At 44.0% G+C, this 19,206-nt stretch overlaps 1 protein-coding gene across 1 annotated transcript; it reads right to left on the minus strand.

Moving 5' to 3' along the window:
* Window positions 1-7,628: 7,628 nt before the first annotated feature.
* Window positions 7,629-19,169, minus strand: LOC139155772 (alpha-crystallin B chain-like). Its single transcript, XM_070731041.1, has 3 exons — window positions 18,875-19,169; window positions 14,384-14,506; window positions 7,629-8,205 (listed from the first exon to the last, which is right to left on the minus strand). Exons 1-3 carry the CDS (start codon window positions 19,070-19,072, stop codon window positions 8,014-8,016), a joined length of 513 nt encoding a protein of 170 aa, XP_070587142.1. The 5' UTR covers window positions 19,073-19,169; the 3' UTR covers window positions 7,629-8,013.
* Window positions 19,170-19,206: the final 37 nt, after the last annotated feature.

The raw sequence follows: 19,206 nt of genomic DNA on the forward strand, positions 1-19,206 counted from the left end.
GGGAACACTGTATTCTTAAAGGAAAGTAAAGGAGATGATAAAGGATAAAGGAGTATATGTGGTACATTGCTCAACAGTAGTAACTGTTGAGTTCTAGTGGACAACCATTTAAATATGAGCCAGCACTGTGCCGTAGCTGCCAAAAAAAGCCAACACAGTTCTAGGATGCATTAACAGAGGGATAGAAGGTCACATGAAGTGTTAATACCACTTTATAAGGCCTTGGTAAAGCCACACTTGGAATACATTCAGTTTTGGTCGCCACGATGTTGAAAAAGTGCAGAGAAGAGCGACAAAGATGATTAGGGGACTGGAGGCCAAAACATATAAAGAACATTTGAAGGAACTGGGCGTGGCTAGTTGAATGAAAAGAAGGACCAGGGGTAACATGATAGCAGTGTTCCAATTTCTCAGGGGTTGCCACAAAGAAGGAATCAACCCAGGGGTGAGCTACTGCCTGGCCGGGGGGAGGGGATGGGGGCCAGCAAAAATGGAGTTCCATCCCACAGCACCCAATTTGCACTGAAAGATGTTGAAAGGAAATGCAGGGTGTCCTGCATATGCCACGCCCACAGTGTGGTAGTCAAACTTCACTGAGACCTATTTTCCAAAGCACCTGAGGGTAGAACAAGAAGCAATGGGTGGAAACTAAACAAGGAGAGAAGCAACTTAGAACTAAAGAGAAATTTCCTGACAGTCAGAACAGTTAATCAGTGGAACAGCTTGCCTCCAGAAGTTGTGATTGCCCCAACACTGGAAGTTTTTAAGCAGATGTTGGATAACCATCTGTCTGAAGTAGTGTAGGTTTTCCTGCCTGAATAGGGGATTGGACTAGAAGACCTCCAAGGTCCCTTCCAACTCTGTTGTTGTTGTTGTTATTATTATCATTATTGAAGCTGAATTAGTTGAATTCAAGTAATCCTCGGGTCAACCTTCAAAATATGCTTTTGCTATTTTTGCAACTATCATCACTTCTCAGCTTGCCAATGAATCATGCAGGGAGGGAAATGATAGATAGTAAGTAAGCAAGTTCTAGACCTCAAGATGCCCTCTGTGAAAACCAAGGACACTTCAGCAGGGCTTTGCCACAAACAGCCCTCCCAAGCTCCGTTTTTGCTGGCGGAGGATTTCAGGAGGCTGTTGCAGCTGGAAAATGGATCTTGGGAGCCTCTTTTCATGGACAGAGTGCTCTGGCCACCACAGGCGCCACTGACATGAGAAGAGTAAAATCCTGCACCTAGGCAAAAAAGACCCAAAACATGCATACAAATTAGGCGAAACCGCACTCACCATGAGTGACTGTGAAAAGGATCTTGGTCTTAGTGGATAACCAGCTAAACATGGGCCAGCAATGTGCAGCAGCGGCTAAAAAAAGCCAACACAATCCTAAGCTGCATGAACAGGGGGATACACTCCAAGACCAGAGAGGTAATAATACCACTCTATAAGGCCCTGGTCAGACCGCACCTGGAGTATTGCATCCAGTTCTGGTCACCACACTTCAAAAAAGATATAGAGACTCTAGAGAGGGTGCAGAAAAGAGCAACTAAAATGATAAGGGGACTAGAGACCAGGTCATACGAGGAAAGGTTGCTGGAACTGGGCATGGATAGTCTAGTAAAAAGAAGGGCTAGGGGAGACATGATAGCTGTATACAGGTACACGGAGAGGAGGGGGACACACTGTTTTCCAGGGCACCAGAGGGCCTGATGAGGAACAACGGTTGGAAACTGACCAGGGAAAGATTCAACCTGGAGATAAGAAAGAATTTCCTGCCAGTGAGAGCGATCAACCTGTGGAACGGCCTGCCAGTGGAGGTTGTGGACTCCCCAACTTTGGACATTTTCAAGAGGAGATTGGACTGCCATTTGGCTGGGGTGCTGTAGGATTTCCTGCTCAGGTAGGGGGTTGAACTTGATGACCTGTAAGGTCCCTTTGAACTCTAATAATAATTTAAAAAATACCCACACCGGCCCCCTGAGCTCAAACGCAACCCTGATGCGGCCCTTCATGAAATCAAGTTTGACATCCCTGCCTTAACTACAATGATTCACTTAACAACCAGGGCAAAAGTTGTAAACCAAGTTGTGACTGGCTTAACCGCTGCCTTGCTTAGCCACAGAAATTCCAGTCCCAATTTTGATCATGTCAAGGAGTACATGTCCTTTCGGCCTTACTGGAAAGAAGGCCTCACTGCTGCGGCAATGGTGCTCACCAGCAGTGGGCTACAAGCCGGAATGCTAAATTGCGCTCGCCGCCACTGCTCATAAGTTCTTGCAGGGCCAGCGCGGTTTTGCTGCGACACCTGTGGAGGTGGCAAAATCACGCACGGAGCCACAAGTGCACCCGTGTTTCGGCATGCGCAGAAGCAAGAAAACCTCACAGACACACCTGTGGCTCCGTGCGCAACTTTGCTACCTCCACAGGTGTCATAGCAAAATCGCGCTGGCCCCGCAAGAACGTACGAGCCGCGGCAGTGAGCGCAATTTAACATTTCAGCTCGTAGTCCACCACTGGTGCTCACGCATGTCTGCCCAACACGTGGCAAAACATTTCATCCTATACAGCCCTCAACCCATTAGAGATATTGACAAAGAGATATTGACAAAATTGAACAGGTCCAAAGACAGGCTACAAGAATGGTAGAAGGTCTTAAGCATAAAACGTATCAGGAAAGACTTAATGAACTCAGTCTGTATAGTCTGGAGGACAGAAGGAAAAGGAGGGACATGATCGAAACATTTAAATATGTTAAAGGGTTAAATAAGGTCCAGGAGGGAAGTGTTTTTAATAGGAAAGTGAACACAAGAACAAGGGGACACAATCTGAAGTTAGTTGGGGGAAAGATCAAAAGCAACATGAGAAAATATTATTTTACTGAAAGAGTAGTACTGTAGATCCTTGGAACAAACTTCCAGCAGACGTGGTTGGTAAATCCACAGTAACTGAATTTAAACATGCCTGGGATAAACATATATCCATCGTAAGATAAAATACAGAAAATAATATAAGGGCAGACTAGATGGACCATGAGGTCTTTTTCTGCCGTCAGAATTCTATGTTTCTATGTTTCTCTTAGATGTCAAAGTCCTCTTCAAATATGATAGACCGGTGGTTCTCAATCTGGGGGTCAGGACGGGAGCCCTTTAGTGGTCAAATGACCGTTTCACAGAGGTCGCCTAACACCATGAGAAAAGACAAATTTCCCATAGCGTTAGGAATTGAAGCTTCTATTCTGGTGCCTTGGAACATATTTTTACAATCCGACCAATCAGGCGTTTACAGTGTGGGTGTCACTCTGACTTCCCTGCCAATCAGCTTAAAGCTCTGTTGGGAGAATTGGTGCTAGACTTATGGCTGGGGGTCACCACAACATGAAGAACTGTCTTAAGGTGTCGTGGCATTAGAAAGGTTGAGAACCACTGCGATAGACGGACATCATTAAAATGTCACTCCAGCCTTACTGGAAAGAAGAGAAAGAAACCCACTTCTCCTAAAACATTGGCTGCCGATTAGTTTCCGGTCACAATTCAAAGTGTTGGTTATGACCTTTAAAGCCCTACATGGCAATGGACCAGATTACCTCCGGAACCGCCTGCTACCGCACGAATGCCAGCGACCGATAAGGTCCCACAGAGTTGACCTTCTCCAGGTCTTGTCGACTAAACAATGTTGTTTGGTGGGCCCCCAGGGGAAGAGCCTTCTCTGTGGCGGCCCCGGCCCCCTGGAACCAACTCCCCCTGGAGATTAGAACTGCCACCACCCTCCCTGTCTTTCGTAAACTACTCAAGACTCATTTATACCACCAGGCATGGGGGAGTTGAGATAGCTCTTCCCCCTAGGCCATTACAAGTTATGCATGGTATGTTTGTGTGTATGTTTGGTTTTATAATAGGGGTTTTTAGTTGTTTTTATTATTGGATTGTATATGTTGTATTTATTATTGTTGTTAGCCGCCCCAAGTCTGCGGAGAGGGGCAGCATACAAATCCAATAAATTATTATTATTATTATTATTATTATTATTATTATCATCTATTTTGCCTTTATGTGGGCTGGGCTAACCTATTATAAGCCATCTTGGCTTCGCATATGATAAACCATCCTAGGTTTAGAGGCAGCATAAGAGGGAAGGAAGCAACTTGACGGAGGCCTATCTATAGCCTATTATGCAAACGTGTATTTTTTTCTATCTTCCTCCACAAAGTTCATGATAGGTTCCAGAGAACATTCTCCACTTGCTCTTTGCAGCTGGGCTGCGAGCCAAGGATCATTGTGACTGGGCAAGTATTGCAAATTGGAATCTGTGTGTGTGTGTTTTCCTCCCATACAAAGAAACAGGATGCTGCAGCACCCAGCACCAATTCTTTTCAGTCCTGGTAAGTAGGCAGTTTTTTTAGCCATGCAGAGATGCATTTTAGGGAGAGAATCATGGTTATGGTGGCTTATGTTTCAACTCTAAGGAGCAGCCTGATTTAAGATGATCCTGTGCAGCTGGTACATCAATCACTCCAGCATGACTCAGTTGTTCCCTAAAGTACAAGGTGATCAGCCAACATCTAAAAATCCTTCCCTGACATCAGCTTTCAATTGTGGCTGCATCTAAACGTGATCTTCTTCGATGGTTTAACTACTAATAAATCATAATAACAAATCATAGGTTGACAAGATGGTTTATAATCCCAGTGTACTCTTCTATTACTCTTCTCTATCTCTTCTTCTTCTTTCTCTCTGTCTATCTATATACCGGTATATGGATGGATGTACAGGTGAAACTCAAAAAATTAGAATATGGTGCAAAAGTTTATTTATTTAAGTAATGCAACGTAAGCTTTTCTACTAGTTTTTCTCAGCATTCCTATCACTTAACATTGAATGCCCGTTACAAACTTAATACTGGCCTGGTTTATTCAACAGGTCAAGACCAGGAGGACTTAAGAAGTCTCCTACCATGCTGAATCCTAAACCAGATTATATAACCTACTTAATTATTATTATTTATTAGACTTGTATGCTGCCCTTCTCTGAAGATTCAAACGTGTGATCCCTATCCTTCATTATGGTGCTCATTATCCATTTTTCTAACCTTCCTTTTTTTTAAACTCATACAAATCTAAAATAAAAATAAAAAAAGGCTTCCTAGAAAAGCATCTGCTAAGAATGTTTGAAATCCTTCTTTCCAAAAAGCCACCATCCTATAGCCTTTTTAAAGCACTATTTAAATATTTAGGAAATAATTTGGACAGGGGTATGACTTTAAGATATTATAGATAGCTAGATATGTAGAAACCAGAAGAACCTAAAATCTATAGAAGACTCTAGATCAGGCGTCTCCAAACTTGGCAATGTTAAGACTTGTGGACTTCCCAGAATTCAACTTGTGGACTTCAGCTCCCAGAATTCCCCATCCAGAATTCTGGGAATTGAAGTCCGGAAGTCTTTAACATTGCCAAGGTCATAGACACCCTGGTCTAGAAATTCAATGTAAAATCTATAGAGAAATCTATAGAGAAATGCTGTACCTATACACTGTTGTGAGTCAGCCTGAGGCTCCTCAGGGACCGGCTGCGTCTCTGCTGGCTCCATGCCCGGAGGAGGAGGACAGCGAACAGGAGAGGGAGCAACAGGCAGACGGGGAGAGGAATGTCAGGAATGGGATGAAAGAGAACAGCCTGAGGGGGGGGGGGATCTCCCCAGCCAGTAGCTTGGACTCATTAGATGAGGAAGCACAAGCTGTAATTGACATGGGACAGCAACGTTCAGCTCAGCAGAAAGAGTAATTGCAGAAGTATTTTCACCATTGAATTGGCAACAGCTGGGTTTGGGTGTGGTTCTCATCAACAGGGTTTAAAAGGCAAGCCAGCCTTTGCAGCCATGTGGAGTGTTATCAACTGGAGTTATCGTGTCCTGCTTTGTTCTCGGTGTCTCTGTTCCTGGCTTGTGGCCCAGCAGTTTGGAAGACCCGTGGGAGGTGTAGGTCTGCTATCTACAGCCTTGGCTTGGCAGCAAGAATTGTGTATTGCTGCATGGACTTTTGCCTTCGTGGATATATCTGAAGATACAGCATTTTCCTGTTTGTAAGGACATTTTCTGTTACCCGTGTTTTTGTTGCATTTTATAAACTGCCTTTGCATTTTACTGGTGTGTTTGGCTTCCCTTTTTGGGTTGGTATTGGCTTCTGGAGTGACCCAGACAGAACATACACTAAAAGCCAAATAAGGATAGTTGTAAAGAGGAGTGGAAATTACATTTACCAAAACCAAATGTAATGAGGGCAGTCTGGCCAACTCCCAGATAACCAGTATGCCAAATTGCATGTTAAATCTTTGCCAAAGGCAGGTTTTTTAAAAGCTATGTGGCACCAACCCAACATTTGCCCCAGAATTGCATCTTGAAAATATGTGCTTTCACCGTTGGCTAAATGTTTCAAATACCTTTGGTAGCTTTCTTCTGGATTTGCCACACCTAATTTGTCTTGCATCAATCCCACCCACCTCCTTTACAATCCATTCAGGAAAGAATGCAATTGAAAGCCATCTCTACTCCTCATTGTGGGTGGAGATCAGCTTTTTAAAAACATTACGTCATTAAACTTAATAGAGACAAGTACCAACAGTTCAAGGAATAATTCCTTCCATGGGCATTGTGTATCTGGTTGTTTGATTTGCATCCAGCTGGCTGCAAGATTCTCCTTGGCACAATTCAAGAATGTTATATGCTCTACCTTGTTAACTAAAAGCATTTTCTTTTCCTTTCAATATGGAGACTAGGAATTGTCATTTATAAAGGATCAGTTTCTGGTCACAATTCAAAGTGTTGGTTATGACCTATAAAGCCCTTCATGGCACCGGACCGGAATATCTGCGAGACCGCCTTCTGCTGCACGAATCCCAGCGGCCGGTTAGGTCCCACAAGATCATATGCTGCAACGTCCTGCCTGTCAGCGACTACTTCAGCTTCAACCACAACAACACAAGAGCACACAACAGATTTAAACTTAATATTAACGACTCCAAACTTGACTGTAAAAAATATGACTTCAGTAACCGAGTTGTTGAAGCGTGGAACTCATTACCGGACTCCATAGTGTCATCCCCAAACCCCCAACACTTTACCCTTAGATTATCTACGGTTGACCTATCCAGATTCCTAAGAGGTCAGTAAGGGGCGAGTACAAGTGCACTAGAGTGCCTTCCGTCCCCTGTCCTAATGCTCTCCTATATCTCCTATACCTTTCTTCTATTCCTATATCTCTTCTATTCTTTCATTGATATGTTCTATTACTATATCTTCTTTTCTATTCTTTCTTAGATATATTTTACTATGAGTCTCTTCTCTATAACCTTCATCATGTATTTTACTATGTGTATATGTATATATACCCACTAAAACCCTCATTGTGTATTAGACAAAATAAACAAACAAATAAACAAATAAAAGATCAAATATTCAGCTTTCCAACCACGCCCAGCCCCCGGCTGGGGAATTCTGGGAGTTGGAGTCCAGAAGTCTTAAAGTTGTCCGGTTTGGAGACCCCTGCCCTAAAAGAAGGATGATAACTTTGGATTTATCGGCAAGTATCTCTCGGGCAACATTAAGCCAAAAAAAAAAAAGCACTTTAAAGCACTCTTAAGCAAAAAAAAAAAAAGCACTTTATTGCAAATGGGTATTTACACAAGGAAGTCGATTCAACATGAAGATTGGTACAGAATAAGCCTGCGAAGGAAGAGCGAGATGTTTATAGCCAGAGGAAGAAAACCGCACCCTCTTCTCCAGTTACAGATGGACTGAAATATTAAGACGGCAGAGTCTTTGAGCTACAAGCATCCCAGCAGCCATTTAGCAAGGGGTAGAAAATTAATGTCACTTCCTCAAAGGCTTAAGAGTGAACAACCTTGTACCTATAAACAAGCAAGGGGAGCCCAAAGCCCACGGTGCTGATATCTAATGGGGTGGGGGTGTATGGGGGGGGGGATATGAAAAATGTTGGTGGGCCAGGCTGCTGTTTCTCTCTTTATTTCCCAGTGACGGCCGGATTTTCTTGGCGAGTGATGGGAATGCTCCGTTCCAATGCAGGGGTTTTAGTGGGGGCGGTGATGGAGAGCACCCCCTCCGGAGACAAGGCGGAGACGATGGCCCCCGGATCGACCCCCTTGGGGATCGTGTAGCGACGTTGGAACTCCCGGGAGACGTAGCCGTGTTCGTCCTGTAAAGAGAGAAGAGGGATTTATTTATTATTTATTTATTAGATTTGCATGCCGCCCCTCTCCGTAGACTCGGGGCCCTATCTAGATAGGGGCGGCATACAAATCTAATAAATTTTAAAGCCCTACATGGCATTGGACCAGAGGACCTCTGGAACTGCCTGCTACCGCACGAATCCCAGCGGCCGATAAGGTCCCACAGAGTTGGCCTTCTCTGGCTCCCGTCGACTAAACAATGTCATCTGGTGGGCCCCAGGGGAAGAGCCTTCTCTGTGGCGGCCCCAGCCCTCTGGAATCAACTCCCCCCGGAGATTAGAACTGCTCCCACCCTCCTTGTCTTACGTAAACTACTTAAGACCCACCTATACCGCCAGGCATGGGGGATTTGAGACACCTTTCCCCCAGGCTTATTAAAATTGATGTTTGGTATGTATGTGCTGTTTGGTTTTTAATTATGATAGGGTTTTTAGGGGTTTTTTTAATATTAGATTTGTGCCATTATAATATTGTTTTTATCGTTGTTGTGAGCCACCCCGAGTCTTCGGAAAGGGGCGGCATACAAATCTAATAAATTATTATTATTATTATTATTATTATTATTATTATTATTTATAAATTGAATTGAATTGAGTCTCTTCTCACAGCCACTCATGCCCTCGTCACCTTGAGGATTGACTACTGCAAGGCTCTCTACATGGGGCTGCCTCTGAAGAGTGTTCGGAAACTGCAAATTGTGCAGAACGCACACCGTCCCAGGTATGCCCATGTCTCTCCAACACTCCGCGGTCTGCATTGGCTGCCAATTGGTTTCCGGACTCAATTCAAAGTGTTGGATATGACCTACAAAGCCCTACATGGCATCGGACCAGATTACTTGAGGGACCGCCTGCTACCGCACGAATCCCAGCGGCCGATAAGGTCCCACAGAGTTGGCCTTCTCCGGGTCCCGTCAACTAAACAATGTCGTTTGGTGGGCCCCAGGGGAAGAGCCTTCTCTGTGGCGGCCCCGGCCCTCTGGAATCAACTCCCTCCAGAGAGTCGTGCTGCCCCCACAATCCTGGCCTTTCACAACTCATCTCTGTTGGCAGGCTTGGGGCCATTGAACTTTACATCCTATTCTGGTCATAGATGTGATTGTGTGATGGTTGTTGAATGAATGCTTTTTATACTATTGGGGTTTTAAACTATTAGTCTTAGTATTAGGTTGGGTTTCACTCATTATATTGTATTGTGTTTTATTCGGAGAAGGGCGGCATGCAAGTCTAATTAATTATAATTATTACAAACCACCCTGAGTCTGTGGAGAAGGCGGTATAGAAATCCGACAAAATAAAATAATATAAAATAAAATAAAATATTAAATTAAATTAAATTAAATAAATAAGTAAAGTAAAATAAAATAAAATAAAATAAAATAAAATAAAATAAATAAAATAAAATAAATGCCAGAAGAGGGAAGCGATGATCTGATACTACAGGTGGTCCTTGTTGTGCCAAACATTTATGTTGCTAAGTAAATGTTGTGGTTCCGTCTGAGGCCCCTCAGGGAACGGCTGATCTTCTGTCGGTTTCCGGCTCAGAGGGGGAGGATGAGGAACAGGAGGTACAGGCAGACGAGGAGGAGGAATCTCAGGCTGAAGAAGAGGGGGGACAGCCAGAGTCCCCCCAGAGGGAGCTCTTCCCAGAAAGCAGCCTGGATTCCTTAGAGGAAAATGCCCAAGCAATAATCGATCTGCGACAGAGAAGAGCAACCCAGCGAAGGGACCAATTAGCTAGGTACTTTCAGCACTAAAGAGGCAACAGCTGGGTTTGGGTGTGGTGCTTTCTGGAAAGGCTAAAAGGCAGACCCACCCTTCCTGGCTTGTGGAGTATTATCTTTGGGAGTCCTGGGACCTGGCTGTGCTCTTTGGCGTCTTGGAATTCTGGTTTGTGACTTTGCATACTGAAACCTTGGGAGAAAAAGATGGGGGTCTTACTCTCTACAGTGGTGGGTGTGCCAGCAAGAAGGCTGCTGTATTGTCTGGACATCAGGACTCTGCTGTAAAGTCTTATAGCCTGTCTGTTGGGAAGAACAGGTTTTTCTCTGTGTTTATTTTTCAAGCTATAAAGTACTTTTGCTTTTACCAGCGTGTCTGGCTGTTTTTTCCAGTTGGTGTTGAGGTCTGGGGGAACCCAGACAGAACAGTAAAGCAGATAAATGAATTTGGTAAAAGGAGAGAGAGCCAGGAAGGTAGCCATTCTGCAAATCTACAAACAATGTGCAGGTGATAGATATTTCAGGAAAGCACCCAAAAGAGTTCCCCCAAATTAATTTTATTTATTTATTAGATTCCTCTGCCGCCCTTCTCGAAGCGACTCCGGGCGGCGTACAACATTGTAAATGCAAACAATATATGAGAGAAATCCAATTATTTTAAAAGGGCATATACAAAATTAATAAAAAATTAAAAACCCCTTATGCAGTCACCCACATTCATCCAATTCAATCATTCATACCGGCTGGGGACAATCTCGTGGCTCACGGTCCCTATACCCGCCGGCAGAGGTGGGTTTTCAGAGCTTTTTACGAAAGACCAGGAGGGAGGGGGTGGTACGTATCTCCAGAGGGAGTTCATTCTAGAGGCCCGGGGCCACCACAGAGAAGGCTCTTCCTCTAGGCCCCGCCAGACGACATTGTTTGGCCGATGGGACCTGGAGAAGAAGGCCAACTGACCAGCTGCTGGGATGCATGAGGCAGAAGACGGTCCCATCGGTAGTCTGGTCCTAAACAATGTAAGGCTTTATAGGTCATAACCAGCACTTTGAATTGTGCCCAGAGACCAATTGGCAACTAGTGCAGCTCACGGAGTGTTGTTGAAATGTGGGCAGATCTTGGGAGCCAAAACTGGTGCTAAAAGCAGCAATTAGTTTGGGTGGTGTCCCAGGCATAATAATACATGCTTTGTCTCTAATTGCAGCAAAAAAAACCACTTTAAATATGAGGTTATTCAAGTAATTTAGACCATCCCATCTCCCATTGCCAGAACTCTCAACAGGTTAAAGTCCTTTTCGTGTTTTATTGCACAAATGATTTTAGGCTATACATACATATACATACATACACACATACATACATATGATTTTTTGTTGAGTCACCCTGGTATATTGAAGGAACATCACAGCTCCTTTTTCCCCGTTCAATATACCAGGATGGCTCGACCAAAAAAATCACACATAGCCCTTCCCTGGTACAAGCTGATACAGGAGTTGAGCCTGTAGTCTAATGGCTAAGGCCTCTGCCTTACAAAGTAGAGACCCCAGGTTCAAATCCCAGTAAGGGTGTGGCTACCTGATGAAGGCAAATCAGTCCGAAATAGATCTATAGTAGTCTCCCTTCCTTTTCATTATCAGCAAAAATATGTTACATACATACATACATACACTGCTCAAAAAAATAAAGGGAACACCTAAACAACACAATATAACTCCAAGTCAATCAAACTTCTGTGAAATCAATCATTTAGGAAGCAACACTGATTGACAGTCCATTTCACCTGCTGTTGTGCACATTCCACTTTGTACAGAACAAAGTATTCAATGAGAATATTTCATCCATTCAGATTAGATGTGTTGAGTGTTCCCTTTATTTTTTTGAGCAGTATATATATACACACACACACCGTATTTTTCAGAGTTTAAAATGCACCATTTTACATCCCCCCACCCCAAAAAAGAGAGTGAAAGCTTGGGTGAGTCTTATACACCGAATGTAGCCCCACCTGGCCACTCTCACACCCTTTGGCCTCTGCCTCCCAGCAATTTACCTCCTTGAAGCAAACAGCAGCAGAGCCTAATTAGCACAAGCAACTGATTATCTGCCTCGCAACCCACAGCTGATGGAGGCTGCAGGCAGAGCCACCTGCTAAAATGAAAGTGAAACTAGCTGGATGCTAGGAGGTAAATCAATATTATTATTATTATTATTATTATTATTATTATTATTATTTGTGGTTCAGCCTGAGGCCGAGCTAAGACCAGCTGCGTCTCTGCTGGCTCCATGCCCGGAGGAGGCTGAGAGCGAAGAGGAGGGTTCTTGGCAGTCAGACAGGGGAGCTTCCAGTGAGGAATGTGACGGGGAAGAACGGCCTGGGAGTCCTGGGGAGGGGCTCTCTCCAGCCAGTAGCTTGGAGTCATTGGATGATGAGGCACAAGCTATCATTAGCTTGCGACAGAGACGCATAGATCAAAGGAGGCAGCAACTGAAGAGATATTATCAGCATTGAATGGGGAACACCAGGGCTTGGGTGTGGTCCTCATTAGCAGAGAAGGGTTTATAAGACAGGCAAACTCTTTCAGCAGTGTGGAGTGTTATCAGAATGGAATTGCTGTTATCTGCCTTTTCTCTCAGCGTTTTGTTCCTGGCTCCTGGCCGAGCAGTCTTGAAGACCCATGGGAGGTTTGTGCCTGTTAGCAACAGCCTCGTTTATCATCAAGGATCCTGTGTTTTTGTATGGACAATTGCCTTTGTGTATCTGTTTGGAGTTCCAGTGTTTCCCTGACTTGTAAGGACATTTTCTGTTGGATTCTTTTCTCATTACCATTATAAAACTGTGTTTGGCTTCAACCGGTGTGTCTGGCTTATCTTTTTGGGTTGGTCATAGCTTCCGGAGTGACCCAGACAGAATTATTATTATTATTATTATTATTATTATTATTATTATTATTATTATTATTTATTGGATTTGTATGCCGCACCTCTCCGCAGACTCTAATAACTAATAACTCTAAACGTCTATAAAATGTTGAAATTATTAGGCTTATTTTTTAAGGACTGCTTTATGATTGTTCTAGAGAGTTTAACAAAATGAACCTTTTAAAAATAAATGGTATTGTATCTTCTTTTAAATAGAGGAGAATAATGTGTACTTCCAGAAAGCCACATCAATTTTAACAGCATCTGTACAAGTATAATCTGAAATGTAACAGCATCCTGCTTTAGTATTACAATAAGGCAGCTGAGTTAAACCCTGACTTAGTCATGTTTGGAGTAGATCTATTTAAATAATTGGGAGGCGTTAGTGTGACTACATTTAAGAAAACTTTCTGGCATTAATATTCCACCATAATGTACATTTCTCCAATTATTTGCTATTTCTATGGGTCAGGCACACATGCACAGAAATACAAGTAAACAGTGTATATCATTTTACTGATTGCTGGGAAGCAGAGGCAGAATTTTTCCCCTTGTTTTCCTCCCCCAAAACTAAGGTGTGTCTTATACTCTGAAAAATGCCTAAATTGTAGCTTATTAACCCAAGGGCAGGATTAAGCACTTTGTGCAAGATCAACCTTTTCATATATTCAACCCTAAATGCATCTTTGTATGAAACCGCTGAGGAATGCAAATTCAATTCAAGAGTTCCAAGTTTAAACCCAGGTTTAAAACAGTGATTTTCAACCTTTTTTGAGCCTTGGCACATTTTTTACATTTACAAAACCCTGGGGCACATTGAGGGGAGGGCTAAAAAAAGTTTGGACAAAATGTTTTTCTCTCTTCCTCCCTTTCGCTCTATTTCTCTCTCCCTCTCTCTTTCTCTCCCTTCTTTTTTCTCTTTCTCTCCATCCCTTTCCTTCTCCCTTCCTTCCTCTATGTCTTTCTCTCTCCCACCTTCCTTCCTTCTCTTTCTCTCTTTCTTTCTCTCTCTCTCTCTTGATCTCTTTCTTTCTTTCTCTCTCTTGTTTTCTTTCTCTCTCTTTCTTGCTCTCTCTCTTGCTTGCTTTTCCTCTCTCTTGTTTTCTTTTTCTCTTTCTTTCTTTCTCTCTCTCTTTCTCTCTCTCTCTCTCTTGCTTTCTTTCTCTCTCTTGTTTTCTTTTTCTCTCTCTTGCTTTCTTTCTCTCTCTCTTGCTTTTTCTCTCTTGCTTTCTTTCTCTCTCTTGCTTTCTTTCTCTCTCTCTTGTTTTCTTTCTTTCTCTGTTTTCTTTCTCTCTTGCTTTCTTTCTCTCTCTTTCTTTCTCTCTCTCTTGTTTTCTTTCTCTCTCTGAGCTTTGGGGCACACCTGACCATGTCTCACGGCACACTAGTATGCTGCGGCACACTGGTTGAAAAACACTGCTTTAAAGTATAGTTTCACCCACACCAATCTTGGTGTTTTTTTTTAACCAGGTAAAACAGCAGAAGGTGTAAAAAATAAAGCTACATACCGGACGTTCCTCATGTTTAGCGTGTACTTCAATGCAGTCGCCTACTACCTTCACATGTATCTCTTCTGGTGCAAAATGCTTGACATCCAGCAAGATAGAGAACTTGTCCTTGTCCAGCTTTATCTGGAAACAAAAAAAAGTGGGTGAGAAGCTTTCTGAATCTAGCAGAGAACATTTGCTTGGGTAGTTCTGCAGAAATACACAATTAAACTGCATTAGTGGTTTTTAAGCCAAGCGTGTCCAACCCTGGTAACTTTAAAACCTGTGGATTTCAACCCCCAGAATTCCCCATGGTTGGCTGGGGAATTCTGGGAGTTGAGGTCCACAGGCCTTAAAAGTTGCCAAAGTTCGACACCCCTGGGTTAATCCATTTCCACTGAAAACAGATCCCACCCATAATTTATTCCCAGCCAGGAACAGCTTTATACATTGGTATAGTGCAGTGTTTTTCAACCAGTGTGCCGTGGCACACTAGTGTGCCGCGGAACATGGTCAGGTGTGCCGCGAGAGGGGAGAAAGAAAGAGAGAGAGAAATAAAGCAAAAGAGAAAGAAAGCAAGAGAAAGAGAGTGAGAGAGAGAGAAAGAAAGAAAGAGAAAGAAAGAGAGAAAGAGAGAAAGAGAAAGAGAGAAAGAGAGAGAGACATACACAGAGAGAGACAGAGAGAGAGAAGAAATAGAGGGGGGAGCGAGAAAGAGAAAGAGAAAGAAAGAGAAAGAGAGAGAGGAAGAAAGCAAGAGAGAGAGAGAGAAATGAGAGAAAAAAGAGGAGAAAAAAAAGAGAAATGAGAAAATGATTGAGGCAGAGTGAGAGAGAAGAAAGAGAAACAAAAGAGAGAGAGAAGTGACTCTTGATTTAAAGCATATGATAAAAAGCACCCAAAGAATAAGAGAGGAAAAAAACCCAGCCCTCACACAATGGGGGGATAATATGTACTGTCTTATATTGTCATTTTGTGTCATTTTGGTTGGTGGTGTGCCCCAGGATTTTGTAAATGTAAAAAATGTGCCGCGGCTCAAAAAAGGTTGAAAATCACTGGTATAGTGGAAGGAAGACAGGATGCCCTTTCAGTCAGGCGTATTTAAGAAAAATCAGTAGGTAATCCTCAACTTATAACTGATCACTTATCAACTGTTCCAGATCCAACGGACCTGGGTTTGAAGATCCAAAACCCATGCTCTCCTTCTTCAGTCACATGGCTGCATTTTGGGCACTTGGCAATTAGCCTGTATTTTCAGCACAGCCTTTGAAGTGTCCTGTAGTTACGTCACCTTGGTCTATGTTTTTGCCAGAAACTGGTGTTTACTTCTGGCAAGGGTTCACTTATCGACCCCAGCAAAACAAAAAAGGTTGTAAAATTGGGCATGGTCACTAGTGGTACCTCTACTTAAGAACTTAATTCATTCCGTGACCAGGTTCTTAAGTAGAAACGTTCTTAAGTAGAAGCAATTTTTCCCATAGGAATCAATGTAAAAGCAAATAATGCGTGCAAAGCCATTAGGAAAGAAATAAAAGCTCGGAATTTGGGTGGGAGGAGGAGGAGGAAGAAGAGGAGGAGGACAGTCGCTGTTGAAGGAAGAAGGTGAGGGGAGGGGAATCAAAAAAATCCAAAACTATAAGGCTTTTAAAAAAAAAGAGGGACTCTGAGATGGTGAGAAGGAGCATGCCCCTCCAATACACCAGGTGCAAGGCTGCCTCCCATACACTGCGCCAGAGAGGGAAACCCAGGGAGAATGGCAGGAAACTGGCCGGGCCTTCGTGCCACTCTCAAATTTCTTGGAAATTTTTTCCAGGCTTCGGTTCTTAAGTAGGAAATGGTTCTTAAAAAGAGGCAAAAAAAACTTGAACACCCGGTTCTTATCTAGAAAAGTTCTTAAGCAGAGGCGTTCTTAGGTAGAGGTACCACTGTATCTATATAGTACACACTCAGCCAATATTTTCCTATTTATAAATTTGTGATTCTTTAACACCTGGAGGTGTTAAACAGCTCAGGCTTCCATTAATCATCTTTGAACACCTTTCTCATCCAGCCACGATGGCGCAGTGGTTAGAGTGAAGTACTGCAAGCTACTTCTGCTGCCTGTCGGCTGACTCCATTTGGCAGTTCGAATCTCACCAGGCTCAAGGTTGACTCAGCCTTCCATCCTTCCCAGGTGGGTAAAACGAAGACCCAGATGGTTGGGGGAAATATGCTGATTCTGTAAACCGCTAAGAAAGGGCTGTAAAAAAATGTGTAAATCTAAGTGTTGTTGCTATTATCCTCCACAACAGGCAGAATGCAAGATTTCCCCCAACTCCATCTCTCTCTCATGGAAATCCAGCAATAGAACCACCTGGAAAACATGAGTGTGCAAGTATCACATAGGTGCAGAAATTGCAAGCATTCCATAGCCGCAGGGCGTCTGTGTTTCTACAACAACCAATGAGAAACCATCCACTAAGTTTCATAGGGTGGGGCCATTGCTTATGTTACTAGGCAACAGCCATCCCTCAAAAAACTATTGGTCCAACGCCCAGCCTCTCATTGGTACCATCCAGATGTTAAAGTCCAAGTCTTTGTAGTTAGAAAATGATTTATAAATGGAGTTTTGTCAGAGTTTCTGGTCGCCCAAAGAACTGCATAAATTGGGGCACCCTGTTAATTGCATTTGTCAATTCATCCTGCAGAAACAAGAAACCCTGTTACTTGTTTGAGTCAGTTGAGAAGGGCGACATAGAAATCTAATTAAGAAACATAGAAATATGGAAGATTGATGGCAGAAAGAGACCTCACGGTCCATCTAATCTGCCCTTATACTATTTCCTGTATTTTATTTTAGGATGGATATATGTTTATCCCAGGCATATTTAAATTCAGTCACTATGGATTTACCAACCATGTCTGTTGGAAATTTGTTCCAAGCGTCTACTACTCTTTCAGTAAAATAATATTTTCTCATGTTGCTTTTGATCTTTCCCCCAACTAACTTCAGATTGTGTCCCCTTGTTCTTGTGTTCAATTTCCTATTAAAAACACTTCCCTCCTGGACCTTATTTAACCCTTTAACATATTTAAATGTTTAGATCATGTCCCCCCTTTTCCTTCTGTCCTCCAGACTAGACAGATTGAGTTCATGAAGTCTTTCCTGATCAGTTTTATGCTTAAGACCTCCCACCCTTTTTGTAACCCGTCTTTCGACCCCTTCAATTTCATCAATATCCTTTTGTAGGTGAGGTCTCCAGAACTGAACACTTAATTTATTTCAGAACTGAAATAAATTAAATAAACAATACTTGAATTGGCTTCTTCTGGGTTGCTTTCAAGCTTTAGGAATTTGGCAGGGAGCTACCTCGAAACTAAACTAACAGCCTTCCTCACTGTCCAAATCTTCATGTTCAATAATGGAAAGAAGGCAAGAAGTCAAACTCCAGAGAAAAACAAGATGCTTTGCACCCCAAAATAGAATTTTTTTTGGGGGGGGGGGGGAGGATAGTTTTAACAGGAGGGAACATCAATTATCTATTCTGCTCTAGAGAAAAGTATTGTGAGTTTTAACTAAGGGGTGAATTTGGACAGTGCAGCAAACCATGGTTTACAGAAGAAACGGCACCTGGCCAAGTTCCTGCTTTCAGTCAACCTTAAGCAAACAAACCACCATAGGTGGGTTGTACTCCTCCCGACCCAAAGTGGCTCCTTGATTGCTTCACAAGCCAAGTTGCAATTCATCCAAGGACCAGCTTCCTCCGTTCCCTCTGGCTTTCTAGTCAAGAGAGCCAAGGGGCAAAGGCAGGCAGGCAGCCATCCAACAGGATAAGGTTTCTCCCACGCCTTTAGGGGGCTGCCCTGTGCCAGCCCGCCAGCCTGGAGGGCATTTAGGCGTGTCATTGTCCTTTGGACCAGCACAGGGGGAAAAGAACGTTACCATAATAGGCAGCGACCTTTCCCGTTCTGCTTGGCACCCTCTCTGCCTTGGCTTCCTTTTCCCTCACCGGCTGGGCTCTTCTCGCCCCTTCGGCCCTATAGATGCGCGCGGTCCCCATTCCCCCGGCACGCGAGTCCACGGGTGGAAAGCCTTCGGGAAGCCCAGAACAAGCCCCACCGCCACCCAGCCAGGATCCGAGGCAAATTTAACTTTAACCTTAAGACTTGTGGACTTCAACTCCCAGAATTCTCCAGCCAGCCAAAGATGCCAAGTTTGGGGACCCCTGCCTTAGACCCTCTGCAGCCGACCCCTCCCCGTTTCTAAGAGGTCTTGTAAGCGCATCACTGTGCCAACCGTGCCTCTCCTACCGTCCCATTGCCTTCTTCGATCGTTACTTTTTTGTTTCTGTTATGTTTATACAAACTGCAACTATCTATCCAAATATTTTTTTTTAAAGGAAGTCCTGTCCCAGGGAGTCTAGACGGTCCCCCAAGACCCCCCAGCCCCGAAAAGAGAGAGGGGGGAAGGGAAGAGGGAGAGAAGGAGAGGGCCCCCATCAAACGCGCCCTGCGCTCGGGCGCTGCGCCTACCTCCGACAGCCCCGTGTCCGGGACGCTGGGCATCTGCATGGGGGGAAAGCGCGGGTAATAGGGGCAAAGGGACAAAGGCGACATCAGGTCGGTCTCCAGCAGCCCCTCGCCGAACCTCTGGTCGAAGAGGCGGGGTGGGAAGAGCGACGGGAAGCTCAGCGGGCGGCGGAACCAGGGGTGCTGGATGGCGATGTCCATGGCGCAGCGAGGAGAAAGCGCAGCAGCTCTTTCGGCGACCCAAGTCAAGCTCCGACGCGCTCCGCCAGACGCAGACGGAGAGAGCCCGGCTCGGGCGGCCGCTTTTATAGCCGCCGCCGCCGCCGCCGCCGCTC

The sequence above is a fragment of the Erythrolamprus reginae genome, unplaced genomic scaffold, assembly GCF_031021105.1.
Source record: "Erythrolamprus reginae isolate rEryReg1 unplaced genomic scaffold, rEryReg1.hap1 H_54, whole genome shotgun sequence".
NCBI lineage: Eukaryota > Metazoa > Chordata > Lepidosauria > Squamata > Dipsadidae > Erythrolamprus > Erythrolamprus reginae.

Bases quoted from the DNA above. Each gene is read 5' to 3' on its own strand.
- LOC139155772 (XM_070731041.1), bottom strand. From the start codon at position 19,072: ATGGACATCGCCATCCAGCACCCCTGGTTCCGCCGCCCGCTGAGCTTC. The intron at 14,507-18,874 runs GTAGGCGCAGCG...TTTTGTTTCCAG, and splicing joins CGGACACGGGGCTGTCGGAG to ATAAAGCTGGACAAGGACAA. The intron at 8,206-14,383 runs GTATGTAGCTTT...CTCTCTTTACAG, and splicing joins CTAAACATGAGGAACGTCCG to GACGAACACGGCTACGTCTC.